Source organism: Chenopodium quinoa, unplaced genomic scaffold (genome assembly GCF_001683475.1).
Source record: "Chenopodium quinoa cultivar QQ74 unplaced genomic scaffold, ASM168347v1, whole genome shotgun sequence".
Lineage (NCBI taxonomy): Eukaryota > Viridiplantae > Streptophyta > Magnoliopsida > Caryophyllales > Amaranthaceae > Chenopodium > Chenopodium quinoa.
Window position 1 is genome coordinate 6,419,794 of NW_018745286.1, and position 17,497 is coordinate 6,437,290.

General features: G+C 35.9%; 2 protein-coding genes across 3 annotated transcripts; one reads left to right on the forward strand and one right to left on the reverse strand.

Annotated features, from left to right (window-relative positions):
* Positions 1-865: 865 nt before the first annotated feature.
* On the forward strand, positions 866-4,245 carry LOC110711886 (BTB/POZ domain-containing protein At3g22104-like). Of its 2 annotated transcripts, none has more exons than XM_021890326.1 (3): positions 866-1,073; positions 2,222-3,331; positions 3,459-4,245. In XM_021890326.1, the coding sequence occupies exons 1-3, from the start codon at positions 1,011-1,013 to the stop codon at positions 3,906-3,908; spliced, it is 1,623 nt and encodes a 540-aa protein (XP_021746018.1). In that variant the 5' UTR covers positions 866-1,010; the 3' UTR covers positions 3,909-4,245. The 2 variants fall into 2 exon arrangements, with proteins under 2 accessions (XP_021746018.1, XP_021746020.1); XM_021890328.1 differs by lacking the exon at positions 866-1,073 and adding an exon at positions 1,381-1,961.
* Positions 4,246-4,530: 285 nt separating this feature from the next.
* Positions 4,531-7,002, reverse strand: LOC110712034 (cytokinin dehydrogenase 1-like). Its single transcript, XM_021890459.1, has 5 exons — positions 6,215-7,002; positions 5,843-5,970; positions 5,526-5,768; positions 5,176-5,438; positions 4,531-5,092 (listed from the first exon to the last, which is right to left on the reverse strand). The coding sequence occupies exons 1-5, from the start codon at positions 6,837-6,839 to the stop codon at positions 4,771-4,773; spliced, it is 1,581 nt and encodes a 526-aa protein (XP_021746151.1). The 5' UTR covers positions 6,840-7,002; the 3' UTR covers positions 4,531-4,770.
* Between the last annotated feature and the right edge of the window lie 10,495 nt (positions 7,003-17,497).

Genomic DNA, 17,497 nt, shown 5'->3' on the forward strand with positions numbered 1-17,497 from the left:
TGCAAATCGATAAGGATAGTAATACCTTGCGTATGCTTAATCCACCCAAGGTGCGAACTTTTTGCGAAATTCAGTCACAAACACCACGCTGTCTCTGAAACCTCGTCAAACTGCTTCTTTGTTCAATCGTAAGTCCCAATTTGCTTTCCTAGTTGCAATCCACTTTAAACCTTCGACAGTTTGCTATTTTTTGATCGGATTTTTAGGGTTGAAGATCAATGGAGACAAACAGAGAGTAGCTTCAATGGAAAAGAGAATTGGGGGGTCAAATTTTTGAAGTGAAAACATTGTGTTTGGGAGAGTCAACCCTAACAATGGCGCCATAAATGTGTAAGGGCATATTAGTAATTTACCCCTAACGGCACATTGACGGTAGTTAGAAAATATGGCATTTTGTGTTAATGTACATTAACACATTGTTATATGGTGAAATAGAAAATTTTGTGCAGTATATGATGAATTTTGCAATAACTCAGTGGTATTTGGTGAAAAATCTGTTTTTTTTTTTAAAATCACATTTTTATAGACGGTCAAGATTTTGTGTCAAAAAAGGAAACCAGCGATCCACATGATTTGATAGGCTTGGATCACGAAAATAGTGTTAAAAACTTAAAATAAAGTAAATTTAAACCCAAAAACAAAGTTTTGTTGCAGGAATGTCAGACAGTAGAGTAGTGGGCACACAACCACCACAACAACTCCCTCTCCAAAATCCTTTCTTCCTCTTCTTTTCAATTATTTAACAACTAAATCTCCCCATTTTTTGTTGCCATTTTTATTACTTACTTCTCTGATTTTGTCTTCTGAATTACAGTTAATACTTAGCCAATTTAACAACCCCACCTTCCATGTGCTTATCTTATTGTCATCCCCTGCTAAATTTTGTCCTGTAACTTTGCTAACTTTTTCCATATTTGCATCTATTTTTTCATCTGGGTATGATTAATTCTTGATTATAAATAAGAATTTTCAGTGATTTGAAGTGGGTTTTGGATTTCTGTATCTGGGTAATGGATAGTTTTGGTGATCTTGAAATTGATGTCAATGGTGAAGCTGTTTTCATGGTAGATAAGGTAAACCTTCTTTTGCTCATTGACTTGCTTTTTTGCTAACTTTTTGGGTTAAATTCATAATTTCTGTACTTGAATTATAGATTCGCTTTATATTTGATTCATATGTTTTTATAGTCTTGTTCATATGAGCCAATTTCTCAATTCTTTTATTTGCTCTTCTAATTAAACAATCACTTCAAAATTGTGGAATGTTTGAGATTTTTAGCTTAATTTACAACTCAATATGTGCGAAAATGTTACATGGAATTGGAACATATCCAAGTGTTCGACTCGGCTATTATGCGAAAGATGTTCCATGATTTTGATATCAATATGACAATATGTGATCTATACTTAGCAATTGATAAGAAATTATAAATTATTCACAAATTATCAACACTATGCTTAAAAGTTATACCCTATTGTGAGTAGTAGATTTCGATGCTGCTATACATTTCCCTGTCAAAAATGGAGTATAGGCTGTCCATCATTTAATATGCAACCAAAATTGCAGTGTGGTGGGGTCCAATTGTCATCAGTATTATTCCCTCTTCTGTACGGTAGTTTTCGCATATACCATGAGCAAAAGTAAAAGAGGTTATGATTTTGGACTTTGGGTTCTGCTTTGCTATAATATCCTCTTTCTGGTTGGAGCTGTTATAAGTGTTCATGCCTTTGTCTGTTTCTTTTACTGCTCTTGAAAGAGACTATTGGTTATGCTCAGAGCATTCATTTTGCCTCCCCCTTATGGCCCTACGCTTCCTCGAATTATGTTACTCGGACATGGGTTTGTGTCCAAGTGCTAGACTCGGTTATTTTGTGAAAAGGTTTCATTATTTTAGAATTGAGAGTTTCTTCCATAACGTTGTGAGAGTGTTGAAGATCTGACACGGTACTTAAGGAGTTGAGGTAAGATAAGGAATATGAATAGCTTAGGTATGTGCCTAAGTGCCTTTTTTAGTAATCACAAGGTTTATGAGGGTATAACGACTGTTCAGCAGTCTTATGCAGTCTCCTTTAACCCCCCTAGTAGAGAAATATGACTTTATTTCTTGAAATGCATTTAAGTGGTTGTAAATCTAGTTTCTCATCAATCTTTTCTTGTTGCAAGTAGTTTTCCGATTTTAAAAGTTTGTTAATCACATTTCATCAATACTTTGGCGTTGCAGAAACGTATATCTTCCTACTCAGGTAGATTAAGCCATTTATTTGGTAAATCTGCAAGTACTGGGAGTAATTTCAAGGTAATATTTCATGACTTCCCTGGAGGAGCTGAGACATTCGAGCTGGTTGCAAGGTTTTGCTACAATAATGGCAGCATTGAGATAAGTCCGACTAATTTAAGCTTCCTTCATTCTGCGGCTTACTTCATGGAAATGAGCAGATCTGTGTCTGGGACAGAGAATCTAATTGAGCTCACTGAAAAAGCACTTGAAGAGATAAGCTACTGGACTTGGCCAGATCTTTTGTTGGCTTTAAAGCAAAACCAAAATTTGCCTGAAGATGTCAAAACTGCTGGTGTAGTTCAGAAATGTTTGGATACTCTTGTAGGAAGGTTGGCAGTGGCTGCTGAAACAAGCCCATGTCCATCTACTTCTTCACCTGAGAGCTTTGGTTTTCGGATTTCATGTGATTCTCGGAGTACTGAGAGTTTGAAAACAAGCTGCTCTCGAGCAAATTGGTGGTTTGAAGATCTATCAGTACTAAATCAGAATATGATTGAACTGGCTGTCAAATCTATGGTTTCTCGGAAGCTTGATCATGGGACAATAGGTAGGTTCCTCCTCCATTACCAGAAATTAAATTTTATTTCTGCCCAATCTGATGAGAAATGTAGAATCATTGAGATGGTCGTCAACAATTTATGTTCACTTGATCATTGGTCTGTTCCTTTCAAGAATTTGATGGGGCTTTTAAGAATTTTGCTAAACCTGAATGTAAGTAAATGCACCAGAAGTAGATTAGAAGGTATAATTGGCTTGAGAATGGATGAAGCAACATTGGATAACCTCCTCGTTCCTTCTCCACAAGGAATGAACTATTTATATGATGTGAACCTTGTTTTGAGGTTACTGAAATCATTCCTTGGTGGCGGTCTGCCTAAGGTTTCAAATGATAGAATCGTCAGAGTAGCCCACTTGTTAGATTCGTATTTGGCAGAAGTAGCCCCAGATCCATGTTTAAGACCTTCCAAATTCATTGCACTTGCAACTGCATTACCAGACTCATCAAGAGACTCTTATGATGAAATGTACCATGCCATGGATATGTACTTAGAGGTATTTTGCATTTGATTCTTTGTTATGTTATTATCTACAAATTTATACTTCGTATTGTACAGTTAGCTTGTTATGGCAGTTTCTTCTCATCTTGAAATAACTGGACAAGAAATTTGTTGTTGTGTAGGTACATACTGATTTAACAGAAGAAGAAACATTCAACATTTGTTCTGCCTTGAACTATGAGAAGCTCTCAGCAGAAGCCTGTGTTCACCTCTCAAAGAACGCAAAATTTCCATCAAGTTCTACAGTGCAAGCTCTCATTTCTCAGCAAACAAAGCTCGAAAGCTTGCTCCATGATGCAAACTACCCAAAATCATGCTCCTCTTCCCCTGGTATTGGAGGTGGAGCCAGAAGCCGAAAGGATGATTCAAGTCAACAGATTGTGCTGTATGCAGGAAAATTCGATGTTATGACAGAGAACGAAAATATCAGAGCACATTTACAAGGAATGCAATGCAGGGTGACAGAATTGGAGAAAGTGTGTCAGAAAATGCAAACTCAGGTAGCGAAGATGATGAGATCAAAATCATCCAACAATATGAATCCCAGATCATTACCTAGATTCTGCTCATAAGTTTACTTATGGCCTTGATATCTTGTACTTAAAATTTTCGCAATTGCCAGCATTTTATGTACAGCATAGGTTACTCATCAGTCATCATCAGTATGTATTTAAATATTTTTTTCCTCTTCGCTAGGTTGTCACTCCCATCCTTCTTTGTACTACCAATTGTTAAATGAAGTTACGCAATAAAGAAATCCAGGTTGCAATGTCAATTCCAATATTGTGTCTAGTTAAACAGTTTGGATATTAGGCTCCTGGGTTAAAAACGGATTGGGTATTATATGTACCGGGTTGTGATTTTTTTTAAAATATAAAAATACGTACTACTGTAGTGATTTTTTTAATATACATTTATTTATTTTTTATACTAGTATGTGCTAATTATGTTTGTTACCTTCATAGAGCTAATATATAACTTGTTAAAATGTTTGACTAACATATTTATTGTGTCTAATATTTCATGGAATGTTACGACAGTAACACATTTAGTGTGTCTAATCTTTCATAGTTATATGCTTCTTTTTTTTAACTTTGACTGTAAAAAGGAAAATTGTTGTGCCATTTTTTGTTGGTGAATATCAACATACATCATTTGGTTACCATTGCCATATATTGAAAAACAGAAGTTTTCTCGGTTTTCAAGATTGACCTTATGTTTTCATTGGCATATGATGCAATTCATGCAAATGAATGCCCTTCGACTTATCTATAATTTCATACAAAAATAATTGGATTTCTTGATTAAAAAAAAAAAAGTTTCAGGAGTGCACATCAATGAAGGTTGTACTCCATGAACCTGTAGGTTGTAGATATTAGGTTGTTGACTTGTCGTTGAATCAAGCTCTAAAGATGATGGGTATGGCAACCAATATCATGACATAACTGGTCCTCTGCTGAAGATTCTTTGCCCTGGTGCGAGAATTGATAGAGGGTCGAAGGTTGATTTCCTCTGTGCAAAAACTTCCCATCTGTCTCCAAAATGAGCTCGCCATTCACCCTGAGTTTCATAAAACGGAAGATATTGCTTTACCCCCAGCTTGGCCGTCTCACAGAAATCTAATATTCTTTTATTGATTGTTAAAATATTATCAAGTCCATCTGGTCCCGAAGAAGATGAGGGTGCAGATGTTAGAAATGCTGCTAGGTAGATAATATCTTCGGCTGGTGTTACCATAGATGTGTTGTGCTTCCAACTGTTATGTATAATACGTACATTTACTTTAGTTCTTTTGTTTGAGATGGGATTTTAGGGATGAAAAAATTAGATAGTAAATACCTTGATTGGTTGAATGGATAGATAAGGATTGGATTATAACTTGTGTTGGCGAGGATATTACCAAAAACTTCTTTTGCAAAGCTCTGTATGCTACTCTTGGGAACAAGAACAATCAACCAAGGTTGTGTTACATTAGCTAAATCTTTCTCTTTGAGTTTTAAATCTGATAGGTGAACTCGGTCGAGGAAATCCACATATGGTACATCTGTTTGAAAAATTGTGTGTGGGATGTAGTTTAATGATGACAGTATATTTTCTGTAAACTGCATTTTAAACAAAACAGATTCAGTTTAAATGAATTTTAGCATACGTATCATCATATGAAATGAGTTGCTTTTGGAAATTCTAACCTGGTTTGTTGTGTTCGTATCCTCAGGATTGAAGTACTTCGCTACTTCTAGACAGTAGAGAATTTTGCCTTCAGATCTTGAAGGAGGACCAGCCTGCAGAGGATTTTTACGACTAAAGTTTGAACTCAAACCTGTCATGACGAATCCTTGAATATAATCAAATGTATTATTTAACGATATTAGTTGCTCTTGATCCTTGGTGAATAACTTGAAATTCGAGTACAACACTCTAATCCATTTTACCTGTGGGAGTATAAGATTAGTACTGAGACAATTCTCAATAGAATGATGAATCGGATAAGTTATAGGATGCTTACCAATTTGGGAGCCGGTTCAAGTGATATTCTAGCCTTAGTGATGATACCAAGCTGTCCTAGTCCCCCAAGAACACCATAAAAGAGATCGGCGTTCTCTTTCTCAGAACAATTCACTATATCTCCCTTTCCTGCACCCATAAAAATAAAAAATAAATATATATATATATATATATAATAATCTCCTAACATGCACATGCTATTTTTATCCTCCATTAGATTGCATGATGTTAATGAATCTTATATTCTTATACTTAGGCGTTAATCCTAGTATTTAAGTCCTTGAATAATAGGATGTTTAAACTTAGCTATTTGATATTCTAGTATTTAAGTCCTTGAATATGTTCGAAAGCAACACTGAGTTTAAAGTCTAACCTGTGACAACTTCCAATTGATAGACATTATTTATTTGAGGTCCATATCTGAATGCTTGACCACTGATCCCAGCATTTGATAGGGTTCCTCCGACAGATAAATAAAGGTAGTCGGTCCATGACTTAGGCGTTAATCCCTGTTTCACCGTCTCATGTAGGATATTTATCCATAATTCACCACCCGAAACATCAACATAGGGTAAATCCCCTGTTTGAATATACATCTTTTGTTCTTCTAGTGATTCCATGCTGATGACTATGCCACCATTATTTTGTGATTGACCCTGAAGAGAATGACCGTGGCCTCTTGCAGTAACGGTGAGCTCTGAGTTGTTGGCTAAGTCGAAAACATATTTGATTGTCGTAGATATGTCGGAGACTGTTTTCGGTAATAGAACTGCCAAGGGTAGGAAATGAAATCTGTTACCAAAGTCATATGCTACAACGCTAGTGTTACTAAAATCGAACGAGCCATTTAGTTTGAGTCCCTTCAATGGTGATGCTAGATCATGTGAGCTTGAGTTTGCGGAATCTGGACTTGCATGAGAAAAATACGAACAAAGGTTGATGTTTAATAAGAGAACTACGAAAACGCTTAGCAACGACTTAAAATTATGTGCCACCATTTTTGCAATCTGCTTTTATGAGTGTTTTAAAGTTGTTTAAGCTATAAAACTTATAGAAGAAAAAGTTGAGGAAGTGTAATTTGTGGAAATGTTGGGTTTATATTTGTGAAACTAAGCAAAAGAAGAGGTTTAGAAGAGAAGAGTGATGGTGGGAATTTATAGGGAAGGGCTTGAGCTATGTATGTTACTAAGTTGAGCTGATGAAGTTAAAGTTTAATAACATAATTTACACAAGTCAATGTTGAATTAATATTGTAACATACAGTCATTAGTACTTCGTAATTGTTACATAAAGTAAACAAAAGTTGATTTTAAGAAAAAGTTATACTTTAGTACAATGACGTTACCGCGTAAATGCAAAAAAAGACATAGTAATTTGTTAATTGAATAATTGTAAAGTCATTTCTCTTTATTAACGACTTGAAGTTTTTTTTTTTTAATTATTATTATATTAACTTGTTACTTGGTATAAGATTGGCCGAAAAGAAGGTGAAAGAATTATTTATAGAGGAAATACAAATTAGATTGGCCGAAAAGAAAATGAAACAATTTGTTTATCACGGGGATAAAAGTGTAATTTTTACGATAAAAATGGGTAAAACCGCTACTTGAGGAAGCGGTTTTGCCTTGAAATCGCTACTCAAGTAGCGGTTTATACCAAAACTAGTTCTAGCTCGAGTGATGGTCTAGATGGTGGAGTACGCCATTTTACAGTTGTTAAATCTCTAGTCTTAATTGTTGTGATTACGATGGATTCAACTATGGAATCTATTAACCTATATTACAAGCAAATCTTTCCATGATACTTGTCATTACCTTGTAAATTTTTTTTCCGTCTTTTTCGCTTCTCTCTCTCTCTCTCTTTTTTTTTTTTTTTTTTTTTTTTTTTGTTTTTGTTTTTTTTTAAATCTTTAAGTAAACTATATATATACCTTATTGATATTTATCCTGTTTGACAATCATATTCCATATATCCCCGGATAAAATATTTCTGAATATCTTTTATATACTTTATATTTTGTAATGTTATTGTAAAAAATATTTAACGACCGTGCATTGCATGGGATTTTAACCTAGTACTATTCCTAAAACTTAATTAAGGCAATTTAACCACAAATCTCCAACAACCATGGTATTAATATTCACCATTGAGTGATTCCATAAGATTTAATAATCAAACTAGTTGTTGGTTCAGGTGATATCCCGCATCATTATAAATTTGAAGTTTTTAGCATGCTGCAATTTCTTTTAATGGATGTATGAGTTAGAGAAACAAATGAATAAGATTAATAATTGGTAAATTTTATTCATTTTACGCTACAAAATCAAATAATTAATTATGTAATATTATTGCTTGATGCTTATTGAATCTAGAATATTAATATCCAAGAAATTACCATTGGTGTGCTTAATTTCTTGCTAATTAGATTGTACTACATATTTTACTGTGCAATAACTAAAGAGTTAACAAAAAAAAAATTATATAGGGAGCTTATATAAATATAAAGAATTTTTCATTAGCCAAAATATTATTATAGAGAGGTTACACATATGAAAAGTTTTTCAATTAATTAAGAAGGTTAGTTAAACAATATTATTAATTAGCCTCCACGCCATGCCTTAGTTTTTAATGAGAAAGTTTTATGTAACGCCATATCATGCTAACATTAAAATGCCACATGTCATCATATAGCATGTAATGCCTTGCATTTAAATAATATTATAGATAGATAGACTAGTTCTAGCTCGGGTGATGGTCTTGATGGTGGAGGTCATTTTGTACTCCGTAATATAAAACGACACAATTATTAGATCTCTAGTGTTAATGTTGGGATTATTTGGGTTCAAATATCAAATAATATTCCTAAAACCCAATTAGGACAATTCGAACCACAAATCTCCAACAACTATGGTAGAAATACTCACCATTGAGCTATATATTTACATATTTATTTACATGCGTGTATCTTATTATATACTCCTAGTAACAACCTTCGTATAAATTATGAATGATCTATGACAAATTCGTAGGCATGCATCACACTCACCCCTCAGTCCCTCACCTCGATTCTCTTCTCATTTAATGACACAAGTGTTAATGCACATATAATTAAAACTTGGGAAATTATCAATGATACCCTCCAGGTTTTGACTTCTATTAATGATACACATCATTAAACTTTCATTATCACCGGTACACCTAAACTTTTCCCTAAATACCTACCGTGACCTTGACCGTTAACTAAACGTTAATGAGGCTCTGTGTTGATCTGACTTGGCTTGACTTGGCTTGACTAAAATGCCCCCCCACGCATTAACCCTCCCTCCAAGCCCAACCAACAACATTAAATACAAAAAAATTTGATCGTTCATCTTCTTTACTCTCTCCCCTGTTCTTCTTCTTCTGTAAGACCCTAATTGATGTTGGAGTGAAGCAAAATCCTTGGAGATTTAGTGATACTTTTTGGATTTTAAAAGGTTAGTGCTTATTTCTCGCTGGAATTTTGGATTTTTTTGGTTTAAATTTTTAGGTTTAAGTTAATGTATGTATACTTGTGTAATTTGTTGGTTATGGGTACAATTTGTAATTGTTGTTGGATTTTAATCTGAATCATTCTCGATTTCCATATGATCATGTTTGCGTGCTAAATTTTGGATTTTTTTAGATATATAATTCCATATGATCATGTTTGCGTGTTTTTGTGTATGCATGTGGAGCCTAGGTTTAAATTAGTTTAATCTGATTTTGCAGAATGAGTGACAAGTTTGTGTTGAGATTTAAGTATAAGGTGCATAATGTTGACATTGAATTGAAGTTGATCCTGATACTTGCAACCTCATGGATTTGATGATAGAATTTGAAGATAGGTTACAAAAAAAGGGAATAGTTTTATTGAACCCTATTTTTGCTTATGCTTATAAAGGCAAACACTGGCCTATAGATGATGATGGTGGGATAATTAGGATGTTTAGGACCTTCCCTGATGCTGATATTTATGAGATTTTGGTTGGGACTGCTGAAAATTAAACTTTCATAAATGATTTAGTGTCTGAGTTTAGGGGAAAAAAAATAGCTGATGAACAAGCCAACCAAGCTTTGCATGAACCACCTCCTCTTAATCAACCACCACCTGAAAATGTACCACCTCCTCTTAATCAACCACCACCTGAAAATGTACCACCACCTCTTAATGTCCAAGTTGCCAATCCTTTTGACCAAGCTTCAAACCCTTCTGCTGATGATGCAAACCCTGTTACTCCACTTCCATACCCTTCTAATTATGGAAGGAGCAAGCTACAACCTAAGAGAAGATTGAGACTGACATACCAATCAACTCCTCAAGCAACAACTCCTGCATCTCCTGTTAACCCCTCATTAGAAGAGCTTGACAGTAGGATTTTAAACTATGACCCAGATGATACCTTCACTAATTTACATGAGGAGTTTGAACTGAATAGTGCTAACCAGTCTACAAAAGATTACAGTAAGGGTAAGAAGGAGTTTGAGAAGTACATGGAGAAGGTTAAGGGTAAGGGTGAAGGTAAGGGTAAGGGTAAGGAAGTAGCTGGTTCTTTTGGTGGTACAACAAAAGGCAAGGGTAAGGGTAAGGGTAAGGAAGTAGTTGGTTCTTCTGGTGGTATAACAAGGGGCAAGGGTAAGGCAAAAGCCATATGTTCTGGTGGTGAGAAGTTACCCCCATCTCCCATGTCACCACACACTGTTTTTAAGACACTAGCTGTTAGAAGAAGCCCTAGGTTTTCACCAGCACAAACTACTACCAAGCAACCTACTGACAATTTTTCATCTAGTCCAAACACTAGAGGTCCAAATCCAACCACTAACCCCTTGCTTTTTTCTTGAAAATTTCCTAAGAGTACAAAAATTAGGAAGGGCATTTGGACTGGTGCTAAGGTTAGAGTCAGTGCTAAGCCAAATGAGGTTAAGAAAAGCAGTGAACCAAATGCTAGAAGGAGAGTCAATTTTGTTAGTGACTCTAGTGGTGATGGGGGTTGTGATGACAGTGATTAAACCTGGGCACGGGCCGGGTTGGCCCGCGTGCCGCCTGGCACGGCCCAAATTCAAGCACGGCACGGCACGAAGTTCAACTCCCGTGCCACGGGCCGTGCCACGAACAGGGTTGAGAATTCCCAGGCACGGCCCGGCACGAGCACGGCCATGGCCCGCCGTGCTGGCCCGTCGTGCCGGCCCGCAGGCACGGCCCGTAGGCCAACGGTAATGTTACCGTTTATTCTAGCTCCTTAATAAGCCAAAAATCGGCTAAAAAACGGCTAGTTTTTTGCCAATTTGATCCCCAAAAATTCCATAAATACTCACCTCCATTTCATTCCCAAATCACAAAATCACAATCTCTTCTTCTTATCTCTTATATTCTCTAAATCTCTAATAATCCTTATTTTCTTAAATTCTCTAATTATTCTCTTAAATTCTCTAATTATTTTCCTAATATCGGAAAAAATTAAAAAGTTCGTAATCGTAATTAGTGGAGCGTTGAAGCACGGTTGTAAGATCTAAACTAATCTTAAATTTATTATTGTTTTATTGTTATTATTAGAATAATCTTTTTTAATTATTATTGTTGTTAATTGTTATTGTTGTTGTTATAATTGTTGTTATTAATTATTATTATTGTTACAATTGTTGTTATTATTTATTTTTGTTGTTATTGTTATTGTTATAGTTGTTGTTATTAATTAATATTATTGATATTTTTATTGTTAAAATTGTTGTTATTAATTATTATTATTATAGTTAACCACTTTTTATTAAAAAATTAATTGTTAATTATGGCATCGAACAACCCATCATCTAGGTCTAGGGGGAAAGGCCGACTTATCCGTAGTAGTAGTTCTAGGGAACCACCAAATACAACGAGCCCCCAAATTACGAGTCAAACCAATGACCCCATTTACTTCCCCCCGGGCTATGAGCCATATAATACGTCGGGATTTCCAGCACCACCACTAAACCAATTTCCACTACCACCATACCAATTTCCACCTAATTATATCGGTGATCAACAAAACTATTGTTCTAGCCAAGGTAGCCAAGAAAGTACCCGAATTCCCTCCGGTTCTACCCCTTCTACTGCCACTCCCACTAGTCCCACTACTAACCATCACACACATCATGAATGGTTAACCGAAACTGAGATGCTACTTTTGAAAAACCGAAGGAGTGAGGTATGGCGTTATTTTGTCCTAAGTAAAGATGGTGAACAATGGGCAAAATGTAAAACATGTAATAGTGTATTCACGGCAGTTACCAAAAACGGGACGGGACACTTATCTAGACACATGAAAGCTTGTGCAAAACCAGCTAGTGATCCAACCCAGCCCAAAATTTCCCAATTCCATCCATACGGCTTTACATACAACTATGAGAGGGATAGGGATGAACTAGGAAAAATGATAGTACACGCCGAACAACCTTTTCTTTTCTCGGAAAGTGACGCATTCAACACCTACATTAACAAAGCACTACAACCCCAACATAAAAGAATCTCTAGGAAAACCGTTCGTTCCGCCGCAATGAAAAATTTCCTAGAGTACAAAGTCCGGTTACAAGCCGAATTGAGTAACCTTAACTGTAGAGTATCTTTAACAGCCGATTCTTGGGATAGTGGTTATAAATATCACTATTTATGTGTGACTTGCCATTGGGTAGATGATCAATGGATGTTACAAAAAAGAATAATACATTTCAAAATGTTGGGATACCCACACACCGGCATTAACATTGCTCACCATTTAATGCAAGCAATAGACGAATACAACCTTCGAGATAAAATGATGTCTATGACTTTTGATAATGCAACCTCTATGACATACACAGCTAATCTTATCAAACAAAACTTAACCGATGTACTATTAGACGGTGAAGCTCTTCATACTAGATGTGTTTGCCATGTACTTAACTTATGTGTACAAGATGGAGTTCGGGCAATTGGCCCATACTACAGCAAAATCAGAGATGCTATTATGTTTATTAATAGCTCTAACATGAGATACCAAGAATGGAAGAGTTTTCTAAAACAACAAAAGATAAGGGTAATAAAAATTAGAACCGATTGCCCAACTAGGTGGAATTCCACCTATGACATGTTAACAAAGGCAATTGAGTACAAGGGCCCGTTAACATTATTTTACAACCAAAAATTTCCACAAAATGCTTTGTATGATGATGATTGGAATAACTGTGAAAGATATATGCAATTTTTACAGTTATTATATAACATGACGTATTGTTTTTCTACTGTTTACAATCCTTGTGCTCAAAACTTTCTTTCTAATGCATGCTTACTCGCCCAACTTTTCGCTGATCATCGCCATCAAAGTGATTATGATCAGTATCTTCCAGCAATGGAAAAAAAAGTGGCGTAAATATTATAGTGAGATTCCTTTGATTTATATTTTTGCTTCCATATTAGATCCTAGGCAAAAGTATGAAAACACATTTATGCTAGTTGACATTTACTTTCAATGCATGTTTCTTGACGATGATGTAGAAAACTATAAGACTAATGTGAAGGATCAGTTTTTTGCTTTATATAGAGTCTATGAAGCCAAATATGGCACCGTTCCTCGCTCAGGGCCTTCCCAACCATCCAAAAACGTAAGTAAGAAGGCCAAACATTTATTTTCACAAGCTACTAACTTGATTTCAAGGTTTTCAGGTGATTCATCAATCAGGAGAACGCAAAGCGACGTCTCGGAGTTGCAGATGTACCTGAGTTACGACTTCACCAAAGGCATGGACGACGATGAGATAAACAGCCTCGACCTCCTTGCATGGTGGAAACAACAAAGCTCGAAGCATCCAACTTTGGCGGCAATGGCACGAGACATTCTTGCTATCCAAGTTTCCTCCGTCGCCTCCGAACGAGCTTTCAGCGCATCCGGAAGGGTTTTAGACGATAGAAGAACAAGTCTAAAACCCGAAACACTAGAAATGTGCGTGTGTTTCAAAGATTGGTTGGATGCGGAAAATCGCTCACAAGACCGTTCTTACGACCACAACGACAACGAAGAAGGAACCTCCGCTTCCGGTTCGGGTTCGGCTAGTTCCCAATCTATGCAACTAGCCGATGACCTTGAAGGCGAAGGCGAAGACGAAGACGAGCAAGAAGAAGGAGAAGAAGAATAGACAATTATTGTATATTGTACGATTTTAAAAATATCAATTTTATCATTTTCCAATTTTTGTTTAATACCATCATTGTATGATTTTTATCATTGTTATCATTGTACAATTTTCTCAACTCAAGTAATAATAATATAAAGTACGCATTATTCACATCCAAAGTCCAATTTGCCTTTTTTCCCCGTTTTGTTACAATTTGTAAATTCATATTAAAAAAAATAAAATTATACCAATTACTAATAAATCATAAACATTAAATTTTAAAGTAATAGTATAAAGTAAATATATAAATATAAATATTGAATATACAAATTATAAAACATAAATATTCAACTTATAATTATAAAATTCATAACTTAATAACTTATAACTTATAAGTTATAAACTTATAATTTATAACCTTATAAAACTTATAATTATAATTTTATAACTTATATACATTATAAACTTATTAATTTATAATGTTTTCATATATAAAAAAAAAATAAAAAAATAAAAAAATTATTTGAAAACTGCACCAGCCCGCTGCCAGCTCGCAGGCCGGCACGACACGAGCCCGCCAGGCACGAGGGCCGTGCCGTGCCGTGGGCTGGCCTGTGAAAATGGCCAGCACGGCACGACACGAAATCCTGGGCCCGCCGGCACGACGGGCACGGCACGAACCAGCCCGTGGCCCGCGGCGGCACGGCCCGGCACGGTGCCCAGGTTTAACAGTGATGATGGGGGTTGTGATGACAGTGATGATGGGGATTATGATGATATTGGTGGTGTGTCTGATGAAGATTCAGATGATGAAGTCATCCCTGATGGTGATGTACTAGAAGGTGAGTTGTTTGAGATGGGAGAGGTTCCCCACATAAAAGACAATTGGGAGCAGGGTTTTTGGTCTGGTTTAATATATGATGATGATGACTACTTTCAGCAGCTGTATGGGCATGGTGAAATGTGTGAAGAGGTGAAATTTGGGAAGATTGTACTTAAACCCTGGATGATTTTCATAGACAAGGCTCATTTAAGGGAAACTTTGAAAGATTATGCAGTGTAGGAAGTTTTTGCTTTACATGTTATTGTTGCAGACAATAAGAGATACACTGTGACATGTTATGCACAGTGTTTTAAGTGGAGATTACATGCCAGTAGGTTAGTTGATGGTAAGACATGGGCAATAAAGAAAATATGGCCAGATATTCATAATTGTAGGGGTTTGGAAACCTACAACCCTATTTGTACTGTGAAGTGGGCTGCTCTTAAGGTGATGGAAGATATTAGGGCTGATCTAGATATTCCAGGCAAAGCATTGAATGAACTCCTATTTCAGAGGTTTGGAATATATATGAAACAAGCTTTATTGTACAGGCTGAAGAGGTATGTGATTGAAAAACTGTTTGGTGGTCATGATGAGTCTTACTCTCTTATGCCAAGGTATGATGACATGATATGCTTAACTAATCCTGAGTTAAAGGCATTTGTAGCTTGGGAACTCAGTGAAAGCATTTCTAGGGTCAATCTGTTCTCAATATTTTCATAAGTTTTGCTGGACAATGGAAGGGTTTTCTGGGAGGTTGCAGGCCTTTGATTGGGGTTGATGGGGCACATTTAAAGGGAAACTATGGTGGTGTTCTGTTGTTTGCAGTTGCATTAGATGGAAACAATGAAATTTATCCAATAGCATATGCCATATTGAGAGCTGAAGACAAAGAAAGTTAGGCTTATTTCTTCTGGCATCTTTACAACATAGTTAAGTAGTCAAGCAGATAACATTGGACAATTATATCTGACAAACAAAAGGTATACATTTCATACCTATTAAAATTAGCTTTTCTGTACATAATTTTTTAGTATAAATCCAGAGTATTTTGTGGCTTGCACCAACAGGGAGTTGATCTTACTCTGACACAAATATGGCCTGATGCAAAAAGGAGGTATTATTGCAGACATTTGAGCAGGAATTACAAAAAAAAAATCCCAGGTCCTTTGATGTATACTTTGTTCTGGAGGGCATGCAATGCAACAAATCAGTTCACCTTCAGAAAAGCAATGGAAAAGTTGCAAAATAAAGGAGGAGATGATGTTATGACTTGGTTTGCTGATTTAGGAGATCAGTCAAAATGGAGCAAACATAATTTCAATCCAAATGTGTGCAATGACTCAAACACCTCTAATTTTGTTTAGAGTTTTAACTCCACACTAGTTGTTGACAGGTGCAGACCTGTCTTAACCCTGCTTGAAGGTAATACTTCTACATTTGGCTCATTATTACTTCTCATAAAAGATCAATTGATTTTGTGTTCTAATAATTGTACTTGGCATAATTGGTAGGTATTAGAAGAGTCTGTATGGTCAGGATTGCTTCAAGGCATGAGAGAGCACAAATTTGGGAGGATAATGATTTATGCCCCAAAATTGCAAAGCTTGTCAGGGAAATTAGCAAAGCAACCTCCACCTGTAGAGCTTTTCAGTCAAGTTCAGGAGAGTATGAGATACATGAGGGGAAGTCCCAGTTTCCTCTAAGTCTCAACACCAAAACTTGCTCATGTGGAGCTTGACAACTCTCTGGTATCCCCTATAGACATGCAGTGAGGGCAATGCTTCATGCTAAGGTTGATCCTCACAATTATGTAAGCTCCTGGTATACTGCAAGAACCTACAAGCAAGTTTATAACTATGTTATAAATCCTGTTCCTGATTCAAGTCAGTGGCCACCTGTTGATGCTAACCACCCCCTCACATTCATCAACCAAAGATGAAGAGAGGTGTTGGTAGGCCAAGTAGAGACAGGAAGAGAGAAGAGGGTGAAGACTAACCAGGGAAGAGGTCTAGAACAATTAAATGCAGCAACTGTGGGAATTTAGGGCACAATGCTAGAGCTTGCAAATGGGGTTTGACTGGAAAGGAACTTAAGTCAGTTCAGGTCATGGTTGTTAAAAACCCAAGAGTGAGGGATCAATCAAATGCTGCAAAGAAAACTACAGCTCAGTCCAAAGCTGTAACATTTGCAACAGAGCTCTCATAATCACAGTTGGCAAGCCAACCACAAGACTTGTCACAATCTCAACCTTGACATCTGATATCATAACTGCATGAGTAGTTATGTAGGTGTTTGATTTACTTTTAACAAACTTATGTAGGTTTTTGAACAGGTTTTATAAGCTTTAAGTACTGTTGAACTTGTTTTATTTCATTGTTGAACTTAGTACTAAATTGGCAGCAGTACTTGCTATGAGTTTTTGTATGGTAATGTAGCATTTCTTACTTTCTAGATTGATATATATAAGTTTTTGTATGAAATAAGTTTCAGTACTTAATTGCTATTATTTTTGCTCTTAAAAAAAGTACAATTAAGTGGAGAACTTGCAAGATTATACCAAAATACACCACTTTCATTTATTTCAAAGTAAAACACCAACTACACCTTAGTTCATATATATTTAGTACTAACAACTTAAAGGAAACTATTTCAAAACAACAATCAACAACATCAAATACATCACCACAA